The sequence below is a fragment of the Hylobates moloch genome, unplaced genomic scaffold, assembly GCF_009828535.3.
Source record: "Hylobates moloch isolate HMO894 unplaced genomic scaffold, HMol_V3 SCAFFOLD_6, whole genome shotgun sequence".
In the NCBI taxonomy this organism is placed as follows: domain Eukaryota; kingdom Metazoa; phylum Chordata; class Mammalia; order Primates; family Hylobatidae; genus Hylobates; species Hylobates moloch.
The window spans coordinates 79,033,889-79,057,991 of NW_026652281.1; the positions used below are offsets into that span (position 1 = coordinate 79,033,889).

General features: G+C 51.2%; 1 protein-coding gene across 5 annotated transcripts in view; it reads left to right on the top strand.

The window, feature by feature from the left end:
* IL21R (interleukin 21 receptor) overlaps positions 1–16,167 on the top strand; it is a 51,740-nt gene extending 35,573 nt beyond the window's left edge. For 2 of the 5 annotated variants that reach the window (XM_032157177.2, XM_032157178.2), the window contains exons 5-9: positions 7,173–7,327; positions 8,756–8,933; positions 9,390–9,489; positions 10,152–10,233; positions 12,662–16,161. In XM_032157177.2, the coding sequence (XP_032013068.1) occupies positions 7,173–7,327; positions 8,756–8,933; positions 9,390–9,489; positions 10,152–10,233; positions 12,662–13,411 (1,265 nt within the window). In that variant the 3' untranslated portion in view covers positions 13,412–16,161. Of the gene's footprint in view, positions 1–7,172; positions 7,328–8,755; positions 8,934–9,389; positions 9,490–10,151; positions 10,234–12,661 lie in introns of all 5 variants that reach the window. The other 3 variants (XM_032157182.2, XM_032157184.2, XM_058440847.1) reach the window with 2 other exon arrangements.
* The last annotated feature ends 7,936 nt before the right edge of the window (positions 16,168–24,103 follow it).

A 24,103-nucleotide genomic window follows, 5' to 3' on the forward strand; every position in this document is an offset into this window, starting at 1 on the left:
GGTGATCCTCCCACCTCAGCCTCCCGTGTAGCTGGGACAACAGGTGTACGCCACTACACCCAGCTAATTTTTGTACTTTTAGTAGAGACGGGGGTCTTGCCATGTTGCCCAGGCCAGTCTCAAATTCCTGGGCTCAAGTGATCCACCCGCCTTGGCCTCCCAAAGTGCTAGGATTATAGGTAGGGGATGGGCCCCCTACTCCCTGCCCTCTGGGCCAGCTCTCCTCATTCCATCAGATCTGACCTGGCCTATGTCCTCACCACACCTTAGAGTTCTGTTTTGAGTTGCTCTATTTTTTACTAAAGTGTGAAAGGTTATTAGGTTTGAGAGGTATTGAAGGAGCTAGGCTGGGACCTGGGACTTCTGGGTTCATGTTCCGACTCAGCTCTGCCCGTCTGTGTGACCATGGATGAGGCATATCTACCTCTGGGACAGCTTCCCTATTTGTAGAGCAAATATCCTTTTAACCCTGACTCTCTGGGATCCTGACCCCATAATGAGGTGAATGGAGGACACTGAGTCACAGAAAAAAACCCTCTTGGGTTTTTTCCCCTTCATAAGCTCCAGGGAGGCCTGGGATTTCCCTCCAGGCTGGAGGTAGAGGGGGGTCCCAGGGGCAGGAGGGCCTGGTTGGTGGGAGCAGTTTTATCTGTGAGTTCAGAATTAGGGCAGGTGGCGGGGCGAGGTGGCTCACGCCTGTAATCCCAACACTTCGGGAGGCCGAGGCAGGATGATTGCTCGAACCTGGGGCTTCGAGACCAACCTGGGCAATATAGCAAGACCTCATCTCAAAACACAAAACAAGAACCAGGGCAGGGGCCAGGCGCGGTGGCTCATGCCTGTAATCCCAGCACTTTGGGAGGCTGAGGCAGGTGGATCATTTGAGGTCAGGCGTTTGAGGCCAGCCTGGGCAACATGGTGAAACGCCATCTCTACCAAAAATGCAAAAAAATTAGCCAGGCGTGGTGGCACACGCCTGTAATCCCAGCTACTCGGGAGGCTGAGGCAGGAGACTTGTTTGAACCTGGGAGACGGAGGTTGCAATGAGCCAAGATCATGCCACTGCACTCCAGCCTGGGCGTCAGAGTGAGACTCTGTCTCAAAACAAAGCAGAACTAGGCAGGGCATGGAAGGGCCTGGGAGGTGGCTTTGGCATGGGGTGTGTGTGTGTGTGTGTGTGTGTGTGTGTGTGTGTGTGTGTGTATGTATGTGTGTGTGTGTGTATACCCAAAGCGGCCCCAGAGGCAAACACAGGCTGCAAAGGGAGCCTGCCCTCAGGAAGGCCCCGCCCACGAGCTCGGGAGTTTCTGCCCCTAGATTCCCAGCAGAGGGGCTGGGGTATGAGAGGTGTCTGTGATTCACACTCTGGGGGTCCAGGTTTGCACCTCTTTGCTGAGTGGATGTCACACTACAGAGCGTGAGAGTGAAGCTTCACACACTCCCAGACACATGCACACTCACGCAAATTCCCAGGGTCACAGACTCACGCACACACAGACTCATAGATGCGCCCTCAAACTCACAGATGTCTCCCCAGCACCAGCCTTCATGGCATGGACACAGAGGCCCACACTGCCTCTCTCTCTTGCTCTCTCTCTCTCTCACATACACACTCACACATACATACACACATGCACACACACATGCACACTGCCCTCTCTCATGCATGCACACACATATGCACAGACACACACACACACCACTCACGGGCACACACATGGACACACACACATGCACTCTCACACACATGCACAGACTCACATATGCCCTCTCACACACATGCACACTCACATGCACAGACTCACACACATACATCACTCACGGGCACACACATGCACACACTCACCCACATGCACTCTCACACACATGCATCCTCTCACACATGCACACACACACTCTCACACACACTCACACACATACTCTTTCACAGCCACACAGATCTGGGATCCAGGACACGAGGTCCCCTCAACACGCATGCACCATCTGGAGCAGGGGCCCCTCCGGGCTGAGTAAACTGAGGCAGGCAGCAGCCCCACCACCCAGGCTACCCCACACCCCTCACTCCCACAGCTTCTCAGAAGCAGAGGAGAGCTCAGGGCAGAGAAGGGGCCCCATCCTTGCCACTTCTCTTGCAGCGTGAATCCAAGCATTTCTCTCTGGCATCCCCTCCCTCCCTGCCAGGATCTGCAGCTAGCCTGGGCCCAGCTGGGGCAGGAAGTGATTTTCTAACCACCTCCCGCCCAGGGTCCCTTCCTCCTCCTGGGCGCCGGGCCTCGCTGGGCTGAGCAGCCCCTCTTCACGACCCCCAGGCTCTGCAAACATCTCCCGAGTACCCACGGGGCAGTTCTCAGTACCCTGGTGTCTTCCGGGACTGATCCTCATCCAGCCACACAGGGAAGCCCAGAGCCGGCCTCCACCTGCCCCAGGGAAGACAAAAGAGGTGTTAGACAAAGAAGCTAGTCCCAATCGAATCAGAGTATAGATCTTCATTTGAAAACCATCTACCTCAGCATTTACTGAGAATTTTAAAACTCAGCTTCACAGAGATGTCTTTGTGATGTGATGCTTAGCAGTTTGGTCCGAAGAAGAAAAATATCCAGTACCATACTGTTTTGTGGCATGAATATAGCCCACTGACCAGGAATTATTTAACCAACCCACTGCAAACTTGTGTGTTGAGCAGCTCTGAACTGATTTTACTTTTAAAGAATTTGCTCATGGACCTGTCATCCTTTTTATAAAAAGGCTCACTGACAAGAGACAGCTGTTAATTTCCCACAGCAATCATTGCAGACTAACTTTATTATGAGAAGCCTATGCCAGCTGGGAGTGATTGCTAAGAGGCCCCAGTCTTTGCATTCCACAGCCTTTTGCTAAAGTTTTGCACTTTTTTTTTCATTTCCCATTTTTAAAATAAGTAGTTACTAAGTTAACTAGTTATTCTTGCTTCTGAGTATAATGAATCGGGATGTCTAAACCTATTTTTATAGATGTTATTTAAATAATGCAGCAATATCACCTTTCATTGACAATACCTAAATTATGAGTTTTATTAATATTTAAGACTTTAAATGGTCTTAAACCACTAACTACTGAAGAGCTCAACGATTGACATCTGAAATGCTTTGTAATTATTGACTTCAGCCCCTAAGAATACTATGATTTCATGTGCAGGTCTAATTTCAAAGGGCTAGAGTTAGTAACAGTACTACTTACCAGATGTAATTATGTTTTGGAAATGTACATATTCAAACAGAAGTGCCTCATTTTAGAAATGAGTAGTGCTGATGGCACTGGCACATTACAGTGGTGTCTTGTTTAATACTCATTGGTATATTCCAGTAGCTATCTCTCTCAGTCGGTTTTTGATAGAACAGAGGCCAGCAAACTTTCTTTGTAAAAGGCTGGATAGTAAATTATTGCAGGCCACCTGTGTCTTTGTCATACATTCTTCTTGTTGTTTAGTTTGTTTTTTTCAAACGACCCTCTAAAAATGTAAAAACCATGTTTAGCTTGCAGCTGTACAAAAACTGCCCACCAGGCAGATGTGACCCACAGGCCATCATTTGCCAGTCACTGAGAATTAGTTTTTGTTGTTGTTGTTTTTGAGACAGAGTCTCGCTCTGTTGCCCAGGCTGGGGTGCAGTGGCGCAATCTCGGCTCACTGCAACCTCTGCCTCCTGGGTTCAAGCAGTTCTGTCTCAGCCTCCTAAGTAGCTGGGACTACAGGTGCACGCCGCCACACCTGGCTAATTTTTGTATTTTTAGTAGAGACGGGGGTTCCACCATATTGGTCAGGCTGGTCTCGAACTCCTGACCTCAGGTGATCCACCTGCCTCTGCCTCCCAAAGTGCTGAGATTACAGGCATAAGCCACTGCACCCAGCCGAGAATTAGTATTTTTATGTATGGTTAAACCTTGGCGTCTAGCCATATTTTGTTTATGTCATAATACAATGGATTTGTGAAGAGCAGATTCCATGAGTAACTCTGACAGGTATTTTAGATCATGATCTCAACAATATTCTTTCAAAATGGCATATATCTTTTGTACAAAGAACTTGAAATGTAAATACTGTGTTTGTGCTGTAAGAGTTGTATATTTCAAAAACTGAAATCTCATAAAAAGTTAAAAAAAAAAAAAAAGAGGTGTTAGAAACGATTTCAGTCAAAAACATCCCATCGCTGGAACAGCAACAGCAACAACCCAGTGTTCACCATGGCATTCTGTAAAACGTGCACCTCTGTCACCTCGGGGCGTGGTGGGAGCCCTCAGTGCGGGTTTCAGGATCACAGGCAGCCTTAGAGCTCCTTTCTGGAGGCCTCGAAAGGTTCATTTGTTAACCTGACAAATTATATATATATATATAGAGAGAGAGAGAGAGAGAGAGTGCCAGGGTGTAGCTCTGTCCTCCAGGCTGGGGTGCAGTGACACAATCATAGCTCATTGCAGCCTGGAACTCCTGGGCTCAAGCGATCCTCCCACTCCAGCCTCCTGAGTAGTTGGGACTACAGGTGCACATCACCACCCTGGCTAATTTTTAAATTTTTTGTAGAGCTGGGATCTTGCTGTGTTGTCCAGGCTGGTCTTGAACCCCTGGCCTCAAGCAATCCTCCCACCTCAGCCCCCCAAAGTGCTGAGATTTTTGGCATGAGCCATCTTGCCCAGCCTAATTTGCCAAATATTTATTGAGGGCCTACTGTGCCCCAGGCTGTGTTCTAGGGGCTGTGGGCACAGATTGAACCTGGAGGACAAAACCTCCACCCCAAGGAGCTAAGAGCCCAGCGAGGGAGGCACATGGTAAACAAAATCACAGGGTGAGAGGTGCAGAGTGTTAGATGGTGGCAGATTGAAAGTGCAGAAGGTGGCTGGGTGTGGTGGCTCACACCTGTAATCCCAGCACTTTGGGAGGTTGAGGCAGGTGGATCACTTGAGTTCAGAAGATCAGGACCAGTCTGGCCAACATGGGGAAACTCCTTCTCTACTAAAAATACAAAAATTAGCCAGGCGTGGTGGTGCGCACCTATAGTCCCAGCTACTTGGGAGGCTGAGGCCGTGTAATCACTTGAGCTTGGGAGGCGGAGGCTGCAGTGAGCAGAGATCACGCCACTGCACTCCATTCTGGGTCACAGAGATTCTGTCTCAAAAAAAAAAAGAAAAAAAGAAAGAAAGAAGAGAAAAAAAGGAAGGAAGGGAGGGAGGGAAGGAGGAAGGAAGGAAAGAAGGAAGGAAGGAAAGGAAGGAAGGAAGGAAGGAAGGAAGGAAGGAAGGAAGGAAGGAAGGAAGGAAGGAAGGAAGGAAGGAAGGAAGGAAGGAAGGAAGGAAGGCAGGCGAACAAAAAAAGAAGAGAAAGTGGAGATGGTGAGGGCAGAGGCCTGCAACTCCTCTCCAACACTAATAGACACTTGTCACTCAGTTCCTCTGAAGTTACTGCCTTCTGCTAAATAGCTTCATCCCTTTGAACTTGAAGCCCCATGATACAGGAACTGGGCCCATATTACAAGCGAGGAATTTAAGGCCCTTAACATATTGCGTTCTGTTCAAGTTCATGAAATGTCCTTCGAATAGGGCAAAAACAGAATGCCGGCTTTGACCTTCACCTGGAGGCCGCCCATGAAAGCTTGCTGTTATAGCTCAGAGCTCGGCTCTTGCACTTGCCGGGAGATGCTGAAAGATGAGGACCATCAGATTGGCCTCCCAGGGCCACTGTGGGGTGTCGACCTGCCCAGAGCACGGCAGCCACGCAGGCTCTGCATAAATGGCAGCCCTCCCCATTAGCATGCATGCTAAGAAGAGTCTTCAACTGCTTGAAGTAGCTGGGGTTGAAGAAAATGATACCATCATTTAGAACAGAAATGGAAAATGAATGGATTTGCCAGCACGTTGCTGAGAACATTTTTGGATGGATTGCTAACTTTAAAACTTAAGATAGGCTGGGTACAGTGGCTTGTACCTGCAATCGCAGGATTTGGGGAGGCTGAGGTGGGAGGATCACTTGAGGCCAGGAGTTTGAGACCAGCCTGGGCAAATATAGTGAGACCCCGTTTCTACAAAATAGACAAATAATTAGCCAGATGCGGTAGCACCCCCCTGTAGTCCCAGCTACTTGGGAGGCTGAGGTGGGAAGATGGCTTGAGCCCAGGAGGTTGAGGCTGCAAGTGACCTATGATGGCACCACTGCACTCAGGCCTGGGCAACACAGTGAGATCCTGTCTCTAGAGGGAAAAACCCTTGGAGATTTCACACGATGATTCCAGGGGTCTCCTGTTTCCCGTTCTTCACCTCATATTGAAACTTGCCCTTCAGTGCATAGAATGCAGGGCTTCAGATTTCATGTGTGTGCGTGTGCATGTGTGTGTGTGTGCATGCACGTGTGTGTTGCATGTGTAGGCATGCGTGTGGGTGTGCATGTGTGGGCATGCATGTGTGTGGGTGTGCATGTGCACGTGTGTTTGTGTGTGCATGTGTAGGCGTATGTGTGTATGTGTGTGCGTGTGTGTTTCCCTAGAAAACTTAGAAAAGCTGACCACTCTGTGCTGCTGGAGCCATTCACTTTTAACTCTTTTCTTTCTTTCTTTCTTTTTTTTTTTGAGATGGAGTCTTGCTCTGTTGCCCAGGCTGGAGCACAGTGGCGCAATCGTGGCTCACTGCAAGCTCCGCCTCCCGGGTTCACGCCATTCTCCTGCCTCAGCCTCCCGAGTAGCTGGGACTACAGGCACCTGCCACCACGCCCGGCTAATTTTTGTATTTTTAGTAGAGATGGGGTTTCACCATGTTGCCCTGGCTGGTCTCGAACTCCTGACCTCAAGAGATCCACCTGCCTCGGCCTCCCAAAGTGCTGGGATTACAGGCGTGAGCCACCGCACCTGGCCCGACTCTTTTATTTCGTCACAGTCCCTAAACCGGCTTCACCCCTCTCTGTGACCTGCCCGCCCCTGAGTTTGCAACCCTGATCAGGTCTAAATTTCTCAGGTCCCAGATGAATAAACTGAAGCCCAGAGTCGGGAGTACTTTGCCCAAAGTCACTCAGGGTTGTTGGTCTTCATCTCATCCACGTTGGGTCAGGCACGGTGGCAGGGGTGGGGGCAGGCAGGACTTCTTCCCATCACCAAATCCTTTTCACCTACAGCAAATTCTCACCCCATTTTCTTTTCCTGGGTTTTTCCACCAAGTCAAGCCGGCTCCCCCTTTCAACGTGACCGTGACCTTCTCAGGACAGTATAATATCTCTTGGCACTCAGATTACGAAGACCCTGCCTTCTACATGCTGAAGGGCAAGCTTCAGTATGAGCTGCAGTACAGGAACCGGGGAGACCCCTGGGCTGTGGTGAGGAATGTGGGGATCAGTGCAGCTTTGTGGGAGGGGAGGGGAGAGGAGGGAGTGCAAGGGCATCTGGGTGGGAGAGACGGGTGAGCAACATCATTCATGGCCAAGAACAGAGACCAAGGGTGGGAACACTCCCTTACAGCAGGCCCTCCTCCTCCCCTCACTTCTCCCCAAGGCAGGAGACCCCTGAATAATCTGTCCTCCCCAAACCTGTCTCCTCGGCTGTCAGCATGCCAAAGAGACTGTCCCTTCCCCAGACTCCACCCCAGATCTAGTATAGTCACAATAGAAGAAGTTTCAGAAACGGGGCAATCTGGAAGCTTCCCAATTGCTTAGAATGGCCATAGTTGGAGAGTTCCAGAAGTATCAATGATTAAGAAGGTCCAGCCAGGTGCGGTGGCTCACGCCTGTAATCCTAGCACTTTGGAGGCCGAGGCGGGTGGATCTCTTGAGGTCAGGAGTTCGAGACCAGCCGGGTCAACATGGTGAAACTCTGTTTCTACTAAAAATACAAAAAATTAGCCTGGTGTGGTGACATGCACCTGTAATCCAGCTATTCTGGAGGCTTAGGCAGGAGAATCACTTGAATCCAGGAGGCAGAGGTTGCAGTGAGCTGGGATCGCACTACTGCACTCTAGCCTGGGCAACAGAGTGAGACTTGATCTCAAAAAAAAAAAAAAAAAAAGGTCCAGTGTTAGAGGCCCCATTGTTTCAAACATGAAGGCTTTGAGAGATGTCCTTCCAGCCCACTATTTAGAACAGTCACAAGTGAGATCCTGTCTCTAAAAAATAAAAAATAGTAACAATGATAGAACAGTCACAGCTAAAGAGTTCTAGAATTGCCCATCCTTTAGGATGGTCCCAGCTGAAGATGTCCATGAGTGCTATACTTTAGAAAGTCCCCAGTGGAAGACTTCCAGAGGTATCCATTGCTAAGATATCTGTAGTTAGAGTTCTAGAAATGCCTGCTGTTGGGAATGTCAGTATGTCAACTCTTGGAATTCTTCAACAGTTGAAGGCATTCTCAACTGATATACCGAGACTTATATCAATACATCAGTTGAGAATGTCCTCAACTGTTGAAGAATTCCAAAAGTATGCATTGCCTGGAATGCTGCCAGACCATTGCCAATCCTGAGATATGCCCAGTCCTGCAGGGAGAGTCCACTGCCAGGACTGTGAGTGGCTGAATTGGGATCAAAGAGAAATCAAGCAGAGCACCCTATCACATGCAAGGGCCAGGCAGTGCTGGTGAGTCTGTGCTCCCCATGCCCGAGTCCAGCTACTCAAGCATAGGCTTGATTCTTGTGGGAAGAGAAGAGACACTCAGCCCCTTTGATGGAAGCTGGGAAAAGACGTGGCTCTGCTGGAGACAGGGGCTGGCATGGTTTAACCCTGACCTGGTGCATCCTTTCCTTGTACTGGCAGAGTCCGAGGAGAAAGCTGATCTCAGTGGACTCAAGAAGTGTCTCCCTCCTCTCCCTGGAGTTCCGCAAAGACTCGAGCTATGAGCTGCAGGTGCGGGCAGGGCCCATGCCTGGCTCCTCCTACCAGGGGACCTGGAGTGAGTGGAGTGACCCGGTCATCTTTCAGACCCAGTCAGAGGGTAGGTGTGAAGCTGGGATGGACACCCCACTCCTGGTACCAAATCTTGTCCCGTTCTAGCCACCCTAAGCCCTGAGCTTTCTGGCATAGCTGGGAGGTATTCAGTTGTTCATCCTCAGATGTATCCCTTCAGTGACATTTCTAGAGGCCCTGCTGGCCAGACCCTGTTGGGTGCCAGCTGCTGCTTCTGTCAGGCATTTGATTCTTCTAACTCTGAAGTGGGAATCACCCCATTTTTCAGATGAGATAACTGAGGCTCAGAGAAATGAAGTTACTTGCCTGGGGTGAGGAATGAGAACAAGATTTGAACCCAGATCTATCTCACTTCAAGACACTAGCAGTAGCAGCCTCTCCTACCACCTTCCACTCTACCCCAGACCCATTTCCCCCCATGCCCACCCCATGTGGCCTCTGGTAGAGTTGGTGCCATTTAACCCTTTCTTTGCTTCCTTCCTAGAGTTAAAGGAAGGCTGGAACCCTCACCTGCTGCTTCTCCTCCTGCTTGTCATAGTCTTCATTCCTGCCTTCTGGAGCCTGAAGACCCACCCATTGTGGAGGTGAGGCCAGGGGATCAGGAAGGCAGGGAGGTGGTCAGCCTGGGCCACTGCCCCTTTATGACACACGCGGGGTTGGAGAACATGCCTGTCATCATGGTAGCAATGATGATGATGGGATAATAACCAACTCACAGCCACCATGTGCTGGACACTGTGGAGGGCACTCACTTTACCCCCATGGCAGCCCTAAGAGCTTGAGACACTGCAGTTGCCTTTATTTTACAAATAGGGAAACTGAGGCATGGAGCAGTCAAGGAAAAAGTCACACAGCTGTGGATTTTAAGCTTTGAGGTTTAAGGGGCTTAATGGGCCCCTAGGTGGTGGAGAAGAGGTGACTGTAATACTCCACGCCTCTGAAACGGCTTCTCTGCACACCCCTGGTTGCAGATAAAGAAGTTGAGGCTCAGAAGGGGCAACATTTGCCCAGCACACAACAGGCAGCCAAAAACATAACCTTGATATCCCTTTAGGAGCCTGCGAGGGAGACTTGCTGCTCCCATTTTACAGATGGGGAAACCAAGCCCCAGGGAAGGAGGGAGGCACCTGGGCTGTGTCTTGGGATGCTCGGAAGCTCCTGTAGGATGAAGCTGGGGAGTGTCTGAATGGGAGGCCAGGCTGCCCTCTGGTGATGTCAGGGTCCTCAACCCTCTCTGTCCCCTCAGGCTATGGAAGAAGATATGGGCCGTCCCCAGCCCTGAGCGGTTCTTCGTGCCCCTGTACAAGGACTGCAGCGGAGACTTCAAGGTGAGCTCCCCACCCTGTGATGAGCTCCTCTGAGCCCCTCCTCCTCTTCAGGAGCCCACCTCCCCTCACCCCAGGCTCCCCAGCCTCACCCTACAGGCCTAGAGCATCCAGGTCTCAGCCAAGCCAAAAGCCAGGCCTCAGTTTCCCCACGTGCAAAGTGTAGACAGTCATTCTTGTGGTTCAGAATTGGCAGAAGAATTAAACAAGATTTGATCAGGTGTGGTGGCTGCCGTCTGAAATCCCAGCACTTTGGGAGGCCAAAGCAGGTGGACTGCTTGAGGCCAGGAGTTCAAGAACAGCCTGGGCAACATAGGGAGACCCTCACCACCACTCTGCCTCCCCATCTCTACCAAAAACTTAAAAATCATTCAAGTGAGGTGGTGCACGCCTGTAGTCCCAGCTAATCAGGAGGCTGAGGCAGGACGATCATTCACAGGCTGCCGTGAGCTATGATCACACCACTGCATTCCAGCCTGGCCAACAGACAGAGATCCTATCTTAAAAAAAAAAAAAAAAAAATCAACAAGAAAAAGTAAACAAAATAATGTAGCATTGGCCCAGCCCAAGGAGCCAGACTGGGAGAGGGAGTGAGGCTGGTGGTCTCTTGAGTCACAGATTGCCCCGCTGGTCCTTTCTTAGGTGCCCTTAATCTGGGTTGGAGAGGGAATGGGTTCTGGAAAGGGCCTGGCCCCCGGGGCAAAACACACTAATGTTGCTAAGCCTCCAACTTGCCACCACCCACCAGCACCCACAGGTTGTCTGTGCTCATTTACAGCCGTATCACCCACCCTGCAGCAGTGGGAGGGGCTGCCACAGAGAGGATGTGGTGACAGAGGTGAGAGGGCCAGCCCCACCTGCTGCAGCCGAGCCTGAAAGTCAGACAGTGTAGACCTAGAGCGTTGATTGAGCTCCTGCTGTCTGCCTGGTGCTGTGCTGGACACCCTCCCTGCCTCACTCATTCTCATATTCACAGCAGCCCCTGCAGAGTGGATGTTCCACTGCCCCCAGGGCACCCACGAGGAGGCCAAAGCTCAGAGTGGGCAGGGAGGAACCTGGACTCTAACCCACATAAGACCCACCCTTTCCTCTTCCCTAAAGCTCAAATATCACATTTATTTTGGGTTGCTTTTTACCAGTACTCATCTAGCACTTGCTATATACCAGGCAGTCCCCTAGGAGCATCACAAACAGTGACTCATTTAACCCTCATGACGACCCTATGGGTGGGTGCTATTATTAGGTCCATTTTACAGATGAGGAAACTGAGGCACCAAGAGGGTAAGTAATTGGCTTAAGGGCACACAGCTGAGAAGCAACTTTGAATCAGTGGTGGTGGCCACATCACAGTTCTGAGATGAGTTTTTGAGGAAGAGGAGCTCAAAACAGGGAGATACCCATTCCTGGGGATTTTCCTTGCCAATTGCATGAGGATTCTGGTGTCATGAGTGGGAGTCCTGGCAGGGGAGGGAAAAGGAGGGTCCTTTAAGTTTAAGGGCCACCGCCTCAGCCAGCATCACCCACATCCTTTATCCTCAAAGTGTACAAAGGCCTTTCCAAGTGGCTTTGCGTTGATCCACTCTACCCATTCATTTTGTTAATAAACATTTATTGAGCACCTACTGTGTGCTAGGTACTGGGGCTACAGCCATGGACAGAAGAGACAAGACTTACGTCCAGGGGCCAAGTGTCTGTCTGGTGGGGACACATAAACCAGGAGAGTGCTAGGTTTCAAGAGGCATCAAGGAGGCGGGAAAGCAGGAGATGGCTCAGGGGTACCTCAGACCTCAGGCCCTCCTGCCCCCATGTCTCCTTGACTCAGGAATCTTGGTCCCTGCCTGGGCTATGGGGCCACCAGTTGTCTGAGTGGTCGCACTACTAAGGGTAGCAACTCCCTTCTACAAGTAGGGAAACTGAGGCCCAGAGTAGGAAGGGGACACCGGTGGGACCCCCACTAGGGTGGGAGCACATTGCGGTCCTGATTCCTCTCTCTCTCTTTGTCTCTCCGTGTCTTTGTCTATCTTCATGTCTCTGTCTGTCTCTCTTGATGTCTGTCTTGTCCCTGTGTCTGTGTCTGTCTTTCTGTCTGTTTAAACCCTCACCTTGGCTGGGCACAGTGACTCATGCCTGTAATCCCAGCACTTTGGGAGGCTGAGGCAGGTGGATCACTTGAAGTCAGGCGTTCAAGACCAGTCTGGCCAACATGGTGAAACCACGTCTCTACTAAAAATACAAAAATTAGCCAGGTGTGGTGACAGGCACACTTGAACCTGGGAGGGAGAGGTTGCAGTGAGCCGAGATGGCACCACTGCATTCCAGCCTGGGCAATAGAGCCAGACTGTCTCAAAGGAATAAAAGTAAAAAACTGAATAAACCCTCACCTTACCCTCATCCTGTGCTGTGACTCTCTCTCTCTTTTTCTTTCTCACAGAAATGGGTGGGTGCACCCTTCACTGGCTCCAGCCTGGAGCTGGGATCCTGGAGCCCAGAGGTGCCCTCCACCCTGGAGGTGTACAGCTGCCACCCACCACAGAGCCCGGCCAAGAGGCTGCAGCTCACAGAGCTACAAGAACCAGCAGAGCTGGTGGAGTCTGACGGTGTGCCCAAACCCAGCTTCTGGCCGACGGCCCAGAGCTTGGGGGGCTCAGCTTACAGTGAGGAGAGGGACCGGCCGTACGGCCTGGTGTCCATTGACACAGTGACTGTGCGAGATGCAGAGGGACCATGCACCTGGCCCTGCAGCTGTGAGGATGACGGCTACCCAGCCCTGGACCTGGACGCTGGCCTGGAGCCCAGCCCAGGCCTAGAGGACCCACTCTTGGGTGCAGGGACCACAGTCCTCTCCTGTGGCTGTGTCTCAGCTGGCAGCCCTGGGCTAGGAGGACCCCTGGGAAGCCTCCTGGACAGACTAAAGCCACCCCTTGCAGATGGGGAGGACTGGGCTGGGGGACTGCCCTGGGGTGGCCGGTCGCCTGGAGGGGTCTCAGAGAGTGAGGCGGGCTCACCCCCAGCCGGCCTGGATATGGACACGTTTGACAGTGGCTTCGTGGGCTCTGACTGCAGCAGCCCTGTAGAATGTGACTTCACCAGCCCCGGGGATGAAGGACCCCCCCGGAGCTACCTCCGCCAGTGGGTGGTCATTCCCCCGCCACTTTCGAGCCCTGGACCCCAGGCCAGCTAGTGAAGCTGACTGGATGTCCAGAGCTGGCCAGGCCACTGGGCCCTGAGCCAGAGACAAGGTCACCTGGGCTGTGATGTGAAGACACCTACAGCCTTTGGTCTCCTGGATGGGCCTTTGAGCCTGATGTTTACAGTGTCTGTGTGTGTGTGTGTGTGTGTGCATATGCGTGTGTGTGTGCATATGCCTGTGTGTGTGTGTCTTAGGTGCACAGTGGCATGTCCACATGTTTGTGTGATTGCATGTGCCTGTGGGCCTGGGATAATGCCCATGGTACTCCATGCATTCACCTGCCCTGTACATGTCTGGACCCATGGAGCTCACCCATGTGCACCAGTGTGCACAGCAAACCTGTCTGTGGTCAACAGATGACAACAGCCATCCTCCCTTCTAAGGTCTTGTGTTGCAAGCTGGTCCACAGCACCTCCGGGGCTTTGTGGGATCAGGGTATTGCCTGTGACCAAGGCCGAGCCCAGCCCTCCAGCGTCTGCCTCCAGGAGCTGCCAGAAGTCCATATTGTTCCTTATCACCTGCCAGCAGGAAGGGAAAGGGGATAGAGTGAGCCCATGGTGACCCTGGGAATGGGAAGATTTGGGGAGGCCCATGGACAAAGGTCTGAATCCCGACTCTGATACCTTCTGGCTGTGCTACCTGAGCCAAGTCGCCTCCCCTCTCTGGGCTAGAGTTTCCTTATCTGGACAATGGGGAAGGCATGACCTACCTGGGGGAAATTGGTGATGTCACCCATGTACAGTACGCAGCCCAGAGCAGACCCTCGATAAACGTCAGCTTCCTTCCTTCTGCGGCCAGAGCTGAGGCGGGTGGGGGTGAGAACATCAATCATCAGTGACAGCCTGGGCGCCGGCGGGGCCGTCCCGTCTGCAGAGGGCCACTCGGGGGGGTTTCCAGGCTTAAAATCAGTCCGTTTCGTCTCTTGGAAACAGCTCCCCACCAACCAAGATTTCTTTTTCTAACTTCTGCTACTAAGTTTTTAAAAATTCCCTTTATGCACCCAAGAGATATTTATTAAACACCAATTATGTAGCAGGCCATGGCTTATGGGACCCTCCCCCCGTGGCACTCATGGAGGAGGGGTGCCGGTTGGAACTATGCAGTGTGCTCCAGCCACACGTCCTGCTGGGCCCCCTATCCTGCCCCACTTCAATCCTGCCAATAAATCCTTATTTGTTTATCCTGGAGAATTGAAGGGAGGTCAAGTTGTTTGTCAATGATTTATCAGAGAACCTGTTGAAATGTGAATTAAGAAGCTAAGAAAATATTTCTTAGCAACATTTTTTTTTTTCTTCTTTTGAGACAGAGTTTCACTCTTGTCGCCCAGGCTGGAATGCAGTGGTACGATCTCGGCTCTCTGCAACCTCTGTCTCCCGGGTTCAAGCGATTTCCTGCATCAGCCCCCGAGTAGCTGGAATTACAGGCACACACCACCATGCCTGGCTAATTTTTGTATTTTTAGTAGAGCTGGGGCCACCCTAGCCCGGCCCCGTCTTCCTCCCCAAAGGTCAGACTGCAGGCTGCAGGGCTGTGCTGGAGGAGCCAGCAGCTCTGGCTCACCCATGCTTTTGGAACAGGGTTGGGTTGGAAGTCAGCAGAGGTCAGTCCTGCTGAAGGCTCCTTCGTGACTCATCTGTGAAGTGGGGTGGTTGGGAGAGGTAGCTGAGAGAATGCATGAGAGTCCTTGGTGCCTGGCAGGAGGCTGGAAGATTCTAGAACACTGATGGTTATAAGAGTGGGACTGTGAGCCTGGGATCGGGGGATGTGAGACTTGGATGGGAGCACAAGAGTGGAAGCACAGCTTCTGCACGGAGGCGGGGCAGCCCTCAACACCCCATGCACCTGCATCCTAGGGACTGTTGGGTCCAGATGTGCTGTGGTTTTCACACCTTCTTGGGGGCAACAGGTTCCAGCAGCCACCTGTGGGTGCCACCTGAGCCACAGGCTCCCAGGAAAGCAGCGCAGCTCTCCTGCACCCAGAGCTTGCTGGGTGGGGGAGGGGAACACAGATGGTTGGGGAAGGCCTGAGGCCAGACTGGGGGGCTCTGGACTGGGGCAGATGAGGCTCCTCAGAATCCCACCTTTGAAGGGAACTCAACTTATAAGCATAGAGGAGCAAAGTTGGAGGGCTGGGAGCAGTGGCTCACGCCTGTGATCTCAGCACTTTGGGAGGCCAAGGCAGGTGGATCACTTGAGGCCAGGAGTTCAAGACCAGCCTGGGCAACATAGCAAGGCCCCATCTCTACAAAAATTATTATTATTTTTAAAAATTAGCCAGGCATGGTGGTGCTTTGCCTGTAGTCCCAGCTACTCGGGGGGCTAAGGTGGGAGGATCGCTGGAGCCCAGGAATTTGAGGCTGCAGTGAGCTGTGATTACACCGTTGCACTCCAGCCTGGGTCACAGATCAAGACCCTGTCTCTTAAAAATAAAAGTTGGAGACAAGAGCTGGCTCACCTGAAAGGACGGATTAGTAGGTAGGCGGGTGGATGGAGGATGGATGGATGTGTGGGTGGATAGGAGGGTATTATTAAGTTGGTGCAAAAGTCTTTGCTATTACTCTTAATGGCTTTAATAAAAAGCTTGAAGGAAGAATTGTTGGTTGGACAGACAGAGATAAACGCATATTGGAAACAAAGATAAAGATAAAACACAAGTCATACCAGGCCAGCAACTCTGTCTATTTTGTTCACTGCCTTTAGTCCCAGCCTGGCACATAGTAGCACTCAATAAAGCCTGATTCGTAGCATTTGCTTATTTCCATGGTGTAATTTCATGCTCCTGATGAGTCTAAACACAAAGTTGGGAAGAGATACGCACAGTGTGCTCTCTTGGCTGGTATGAGTGAGTCCCAGCTCACCGATGGTAGCCCAGAGAGAACATCAAGAGGGGCAGGGGGCTTCAGGGAGGAGGTGGTGTTGGTTGGACTTTGAAAAAATGAATAGGAGGCTGGGAGTGGTGGCTCATGACTGTAATCCTAGCACTTTGGGAGTCCGAGGCGGGCAGACCATTTGAGGTCAGGAGTTGGAGACCAGCCTGGGCAATGTGGTGAAACCCAGTCTCTACTAAAAATACAAAAATTAACTGGGTGCAGTGGTGCGCACCTGTAATCCCAGCTACTCAGGAGGCTGAGGCAGGATAATCTGAGAGATGGTGGTTGCAGGGAGCAGAGATCGCACCACTGCACTCCAGCCTGGGTGACAGAGCGAGACCACGTCTCATTAAAAAAAAAAAAAAAGGAAAAATGTATGGGCGTTGTTAGATGTACCAGCTATTTGCGGCAGAGGGAAGAGCTTGGACAAAGACCTGGAGGTTGACTAAGGGTCAGGAGCAAGTGGGACAGGTGGCTCCTCGCCCTCCAAAGACCAGGCCAGAATTGCTGACAAACCTCACTTAAGAGGAAGGGGGACCGATAGCAACATCACTTTCCCAGCTGCCACATTCCTCACCTTGCCGTCTGCAAGCTCTGAGGGGCAGAGTCATCCATTTGACAGATGAAATGAAGGCACAGCTCAGGCTGGTGACCCGCCTGAGGTCACACACTGAATGAGTGATTGGAGTTGGAACCAGAACTCTGGGCTCCTGATGCCAATTTCAGCTCTTTTTCACCTTGCTCTGCCGGAAAGTACCTAGATCAAGAGGTGAGGAAGGTTTAGCAGACCCCTGTGGGTGCCTGCTGCATCTGCCTGTGCAGCAGTTTGGAGATGTGGCTGACCCCAGCTCTGGGAGTGGCTACGTGACCCAGGCCTGTCCAAAAGGACATTTCTTCCCCCTGGCAACAGTACAGTTTAGGGACAGACATACCCTAGCTGGTCCATGCTCTCTTTCTGCTGGGATTACTAAGCTGTAAGGAGGGTACTGGGAGGGGCAGCAAGAAACACACAAGAAAGCAGAGCTGAGAGATGGAGACATAGTCCTAGTAATAGCTCTTGAGATCCCGGATCCAGCCATGCCTGAAACCACATTTCTCCTGGACCGTTTAGATACATGAGTATGGAAGTCATTATGCTGTTCACCATATGCTGGGCACATGGCAGGATTGTACGTCCTGACCTTCTGTAGCTAGATGGGGCCATGTGACTGGCTGGGACTGGGCAGTTGTGAGCAGAAGTGATAAGTCTCACTTCTGGGCAGAGCATTTTTCAGATGTCTGCCACGCCCCCTAGGGTGTTTTTCCTCTGTCACAGAGACAGATGATGATGGTGACTGCTCCATCTGCCTGGGCACCTGGGCCCTTGAGTGAGGAGATACAGACTGAAGTTTCAGTTCACTTGTGATAGACGTGTATCATGAGCAAAGAATCAATCCTTTGTTGTTCTAAGCTGCTGAGATGGGGCTGTTTGTTACCACAGCATAACCCTGCCTACCCTAGCTGAATCAATGAGCTGAAAAATTTCATTTTTTTGCTTAAGCTGGTTTGAGGTGGGTTTCTGTCCCTTGCAGCAGAAAGTGTTCTAGCATTATTCTGATATTATCTCCACAGTAAGGACTCTCCTTCCATCCTAAGGAAGGACCTGTATTAGTTCTTGTGTCACTATGAAGAAATACCAGGCTAGGCTGGGATCAGGCCTATAATCCCAGCACTTTGGGAGGCTGAGGCAGGCAGATCCCTTGAGGCCAGGAGTTCAAGACCAGCCTGGCCAACATGGCAAAACCCTGTCTCTGCTATAAATACAAAAATTAGTCCAGCATGGTGGCACATGCCTGTAATCCCAGCTACTCAGGAGACTGAGACATGCGGATCTCTTGAATCCAGGAGGCAGAGGTTGCAGTGAGCTGAGATGGCACCATTGCACTCCACCCTGAGCAACAGAGAGATCCTGTCTCAAAAAATAAAAATAAAAAAGAGAAATACCAGGGTCTAGGTAATTTACAAAGAGGCTTAATTGGCTCTCAGTTCTGCAGGCTGTGCAGGAAGCATGGCACCAGCATTTATTCTGGGTGAGGCCTCAGGAAGCTTCCAATCACAGCGGAAGGCGAAGGGGGAGCCTGCGTGTCACCTGGCAAGAGTAGAAGGAAGAGAGCAAAGTGGGAGGTCCCAGACTCTTTTAAACAACCAGATTGGCTGGGCACAGTGGCTCATGCCTGTAATCCCAGCACTTTGGGAGGCCAAAGTGGGTGGATCACCTGAGGTCAGGAGATTGAGACCAGCCTGAGCAATGTGGTGAAACTCCATCTCTACTAAAAAAAAATACAAAATCAGCTGGGCTTGGCGGCTTGTGCCTGTAGTCCCAGCTGCTTGGGAGGCTGAGACAGGACAACTGCTTGAACCCAGGAGGCAGAGGTTGCAGCGAGCCGAGATCACACCACTGTACTCCAGCCTGGGCAACAGAGCCATACTGTCTCAAAAAAACAAAACAAAACAAAAACAAACAAACAAAAAACCCCACCAGATCTCCCATGAAGTGACTGGGATCAACTCACTCATCACCAAGGGGATGGTGCTAAGCTGTTCAGGAGGGGTCTGCCCCCATGATCCAATCACCTTCCTGCAGGCCTCACCTCCAACTGTGATTGAGAATCACAGTTCAACATGAGATTTGGAGGGGACAAACAACCAAACCATATCACCCCATTCAAAGGGCCCAGAAGACCAGGCTCTAAGGGCAAGTCATTTGCTGTCGCTGAGCCTCAGTTTTCTCTTTTATAAAGTGGAGGTTAGGAATCAGCCTCTCGGCTTGCTCTGGGAATGAAAAGAGAGGGTGGAACAAGCCCTTATTAGATGTCAGTTGTCTTTGTGTCTTTTGTTTGTTTATTTGTTTTTGTTGTTTGATTTTTAGACAGAGTCTCACACTGTCACCCAGGCTGGAGTACAATAGCGTGATCTCCGCTCATTGAAACCTCCGCCTCCTAGGTTCAAGCAATTATCCTGCTTCAGCCTCCTGAGTAGCTGGGATTACAGGCACGTGCCACCACACTCGGCTAATTTTTGTATTTTTAGTAGAGACGGGGTTTCACCATGTTGGTAAGGCTGGTCTCGTACTCCTGACCTGAAGTGATCCGCCCCCCTCAGCATCCCAAAGTGCTGGGATTGCAGGCGTGAGCCACCACGCCTGGCCAGAGGTGGGTTGTCTTTCTATTATCACCTTGAGCTAGGCTCCAGGTCACAGGAGAAGAGGGCTGTGGCCCCAGCCCTTTCCAATCACCTTCCCAGAGAGTTCATAAATGCTTCCCTCCAGATGCCTTGAAGCTTGCATTGCTCTCTGCTGGGATGCAACAAACACATAACCCCAGCTCTCCAACCATCAACAGTTCCTGCGAGATCTCAGCCTGGGATGCTGTCTGGGGGTCCCAGTTGCTCTAACAATGGGAGGAGACAAAGGGAAGTGAGGACCCAGAAAAAGGCAGTGATTTGCCTGGAGTCCATCATGCCCTGCCCTATTCCTGAGCTCCTTTTGGTCCCCCCGCTGGAGGTGAAAGCCCCTTCCTCCCTCCTATTTGGGGATGTTGTTTGCCTGGGCCCAGCTGCTGGCCCCATGGTATGGCACAGCCCTGTGCAGCCCACCCAGCCCCAGGTGCACCGGCGGAACCCAGGAAGGGGACTTCCGGGGGAAGATGGAGCGGTGAGCACGTGCACTGCCGCTCCCAGGAGCCCATTCCACTGATAGTAAAGGAAGCAGGTGCTTCCTTTAAACTCTCGACAGGGAAGAATAAGGAGGGGACTTGTCTGCCGCCAGGAAACACCCACACATTCGTGCAAGATGAGAGGATGGAGTCAAGTCTGCTCCGACGTCACCTTCTCCGCGTTGGGTTGGGCCCTTTATTCAAAGTGCAACACCCCGCTGCCTGGTTTTGTTTTTTCCATCACACTTATTATATACCCTTTCATACATCTGTGTTATTTATCCATCATATTTACTGTCTATCCCCACTAGAGCAGGGATCTAAGTCTCCGCTGGGTCTCAGAGCCTAGAACAGTGCCTGGTATAGAGCAGGTGCTCAAAAATATTGAATAAGTGAGTGAATCAATCAATCAATCAATGGCAGAGCAGTGACTGGCAAAGCAGTATGTAGAGAGGAGGGAACTATCTGCCCCAGACCTAGAAAGGGCACAGAATGAGGTGTGGAGATGAAACAGGCCACCTCCTAGGGAGTCTGTAATGAGAGCAAGAGCCCTTCCATCATTGCTGAGACCATGGGGCAATCACAGGTCTTCCCCCTGTGTCTAAGGGTGACAAATGTGAAGGTTTCTCTTTCAAAAATCGATGGCCCCAGGCCAGGTGTGGTGGCTCATGCCTGTAATCCCAGCACTTTGGGAGGCCGAGGTGGGTGGATCACCTGAGGGCAGGAGTTCAAGACCTGCCTGGCCAACGTGGCAAAACCCCGCCTGTACTAAAAATACAAAAATTAGCTGGATGTGGTGGTGGGTGCCTGTAATCCCAGCTACTCTGGAGGCTGAGGCAGGAGAATCACTTGAACCCAGGAGCCAGAGGTTGCAGTGAGCCGAGATCGCACCACTGCACTCCAGCCTGGGCGACAGAGTGAGACTCTGTCTCAAAGAAAACAAAAAATTGATGACCCCAGATAAGAAACCCTTTCATCTTACTCTTTAGGGAGTCTCCCAGCACAGTGCTGGCTCCCCCACCAACCCAAAACAAATCCCATCCCTGGAAGGCAGTGCGATGGGGAGGTCCCTGAGGCTGGCAGACTGGGAATACCAGCAGATCTGCTTTCCAGCCTCCAGCCCTGTGGACATGATTTTTACCTCCTGCACCTCAGCTTCCTCATCTATGAGATGAGTATACTGATCAGGCAGACGTCTTAGGGCTGTTGTGGAGCCAGGAGTTAAGGTGTATAATGTGCCCAGAACAGTGTCTGGCATCTGGCAAGTGCTCAGGAAATCTTGTTGCTAGGATATCATCGATTTTATGGATAAGTCATGCCCTGCCCCAGTCAGTTCTTACTGGCCTCACCCTGGAGCCTGTATGGACCAAGAGCACTTGACATTTGGAAACCAAGACGAAGTAACGGGAAACAGAGACGCTTGGGCGGCTGCTGCCACCTGCTGGTAAGCACTGCAATCTGTAGGTGTCGGCTGAAGGCAGTGCCCGCGCGCTCTGCTGTCCAGGGGGAAAGGGACACAGAAGTGCATCTGCCTGGCGCTTATAAAGGGGACCCTGGACAATCGCCACAGCAGCCCTCTGCGGTAGAGAATATGGGCGATGAGGACAGGGTGAACTGGCAGGGTTTTGCTTAATTCAACAAAGGCTGACTTCTACCCTTTGGGTGGATGGACCTGTGTTGGGCATTGGAGGTAAGGAGGGAGACTCCACGCACGCGCATACATGCACACTCACACACACACATGCCCACACACAAATACATACATACACAGCATGTATGTGCACAGATACACACATTCGCGACTTCAAAACCTTTGTGGAGGTCGGGCGCGGTGGCTCACACCACCAACATGGAGAAACCCCGTCTCTACTAAAAATACAAAATTAGCCGGGCGTTGTGGCGCATGCCTGTAATCCCAGCTACTTGGAATCTGAGGCAGGAGAATCGCTTGAACCCGGGAGGCGGAGGTTGCAGTGAGTCGAGATCACGCAATTGCACTCCAGCCTGAGCAACAAGAGCGAAACCCTGTCTCAAAAAAAAAAAGGAAAAAGAAAAAAAAAGTTCGTGGAAAATGGAATTCAAAGATTAAAAATAAGAAACAAACTTTCTTTCTCAACATAAGTTCCATCAAGGTCAAGACACTTTGGTGGGCGATGAGACCAGCCACTCAGCCCCTCCCTGAAAAACTGAGGGTCTTGGGAATTTTACCATGGCAATGCCATCTTTTTACATTATTAACTGAAGAAAAGTGCCCTTTAAAGTTTTTTTTTCTTTTTAAGATCAGGAAACAAAAAGAAGTCAGAAGGAGCCATATCAGGACTATAAGGTGAGTGCCTAATAATTTCCCATGGAAACGCTTGCAAAATTGCCCTTGTTTGATGAGGAGTGAGCAGGGGCATTGCTGTAGTGGAGAACGACTCTCTGGTGAAGCTTTCCTGGGTGGTTTTCCGCTAAAGCTTTGGCTACTTCCTCAGTACACTCCCATAATAGACATGCTGATGCGGACGTGGTTGGGGGGTCGCTGAGTGAGCCGTGCTGAGGGCGTGTTTTATGTTACAGGCCCGGGCTTCCCAGGGCGTGCACAGACATATACGGATGGAAATGGGAAGAGGGAAAGTGGGAGGGGCCCTGAAGGAGAGCGGCCCAGAGGCTTTAGCCGGATTTGAAATGTGTTTAACAGAGAACGCATTCACGTATTTGCTTATCTAAGAAAAACAAAAAAGAATTAAGAGTGAGGAGGGCAAGACTGTGGGGTACATGGAAGCTGGGGACACAAAGCCAAGGTGTCCAGGCCTCGTGCGGGTGCCGCAAAGGGGTCAGAGATCCATTTTTGCCCCTTTGTAGGTTTTGTTTGGTAGTTAGTGCTTAATGTTTCTTCCAAATTTGCATTCCTTCACAGCCTGGGCATACACATTTTAGTTTTCCACAGTTGCTATCACTCCCTAGTATTTAACCCAAGGCCCCTTTCCTCTGTTACCTGCCTGGCCCCTGAAGGCATCTCAGCTCACAACTACTGGTCAATGCTGTGGCTTCTGGAGACTTCTGTGCAGAGCTTGGAGGGGCACAGAGCTGCCTTGGAAGGATGGATGGATGGATGGGTAGATGGATGGATGGACAGATGAATGAATGGATGGGTAGGTGGATGAATGGACAGATGGACAAATGAATGGGTGGATGGGTAGGTGGGTGGATGGATGGATAGGCAGATGGATGGATGGATGGACAGATGAGTGGATGGATGGGTAGATGAATGCACAGATGAATGGATGGGTAGGTGGGTGGATGGATGGATGGATGGATGGATGGATGGATGGATGGATGGATGGGATGGATGGGTAGGTGGATAGTTGGGTGGATGGATGGATGGATGGATGGATGGGCAGATAGATGGATGGACAGATGAATGGATGGATAGGTAGGTGAATGGATGGATAGATGGGTGGGCAGATGAGGGTCTTCATGATGGGTAGGAGGGAGGGGAAGAAGCAACAGATTATCCTTGGGCAGAATGGGGATGTGGGCTGGTGTTCACAGAAGCCCCATCTCACCATCTGAGAGCTGTCCCCACCATCCCTATGTCCCATCTCCCAACACATGCCCACACTCTCCATCATCTGGGAGGCACAGGCAAAGAAGGAAACCTGCTGAACCCGACTATGCACTTGCACCCAGTGCTCTTCAGCTCATCTGGCCCTCCCTCGAGGGAGATACTCTTCCCCCAGTTTTCAGACGACAAAACGAAGGCTCTGAAATGTGAATGCGGGGTCAGTTTTTAAAGAAACATTTACTGGATTCCCAAACCTTTCTTCCACCCCACCACACTTTACCAAATAATTAGCATTTGTACAGTATTTTATTTACGAAGCAGACCACATCCATTATTCTACTTGATTGCCTCAGAAATCCCATAGAACACTATTGTTTCTACATTTGAGTGAAACTTTAAAGGGAAAAAAAATGGACACTAAGACCTGACCACGCTTGGCAGTGTGGGGACTCACTCTCAGGACTCTGACTCCCAAGTCTCTGCCTTTGTCCCTCCTCACCCAGAAGTGTCGCCCAGAGTGACCAGGGCCCTGGTCCCTCATAGAGGGAGGATGGAGACATAGGGTTGGAAGGTG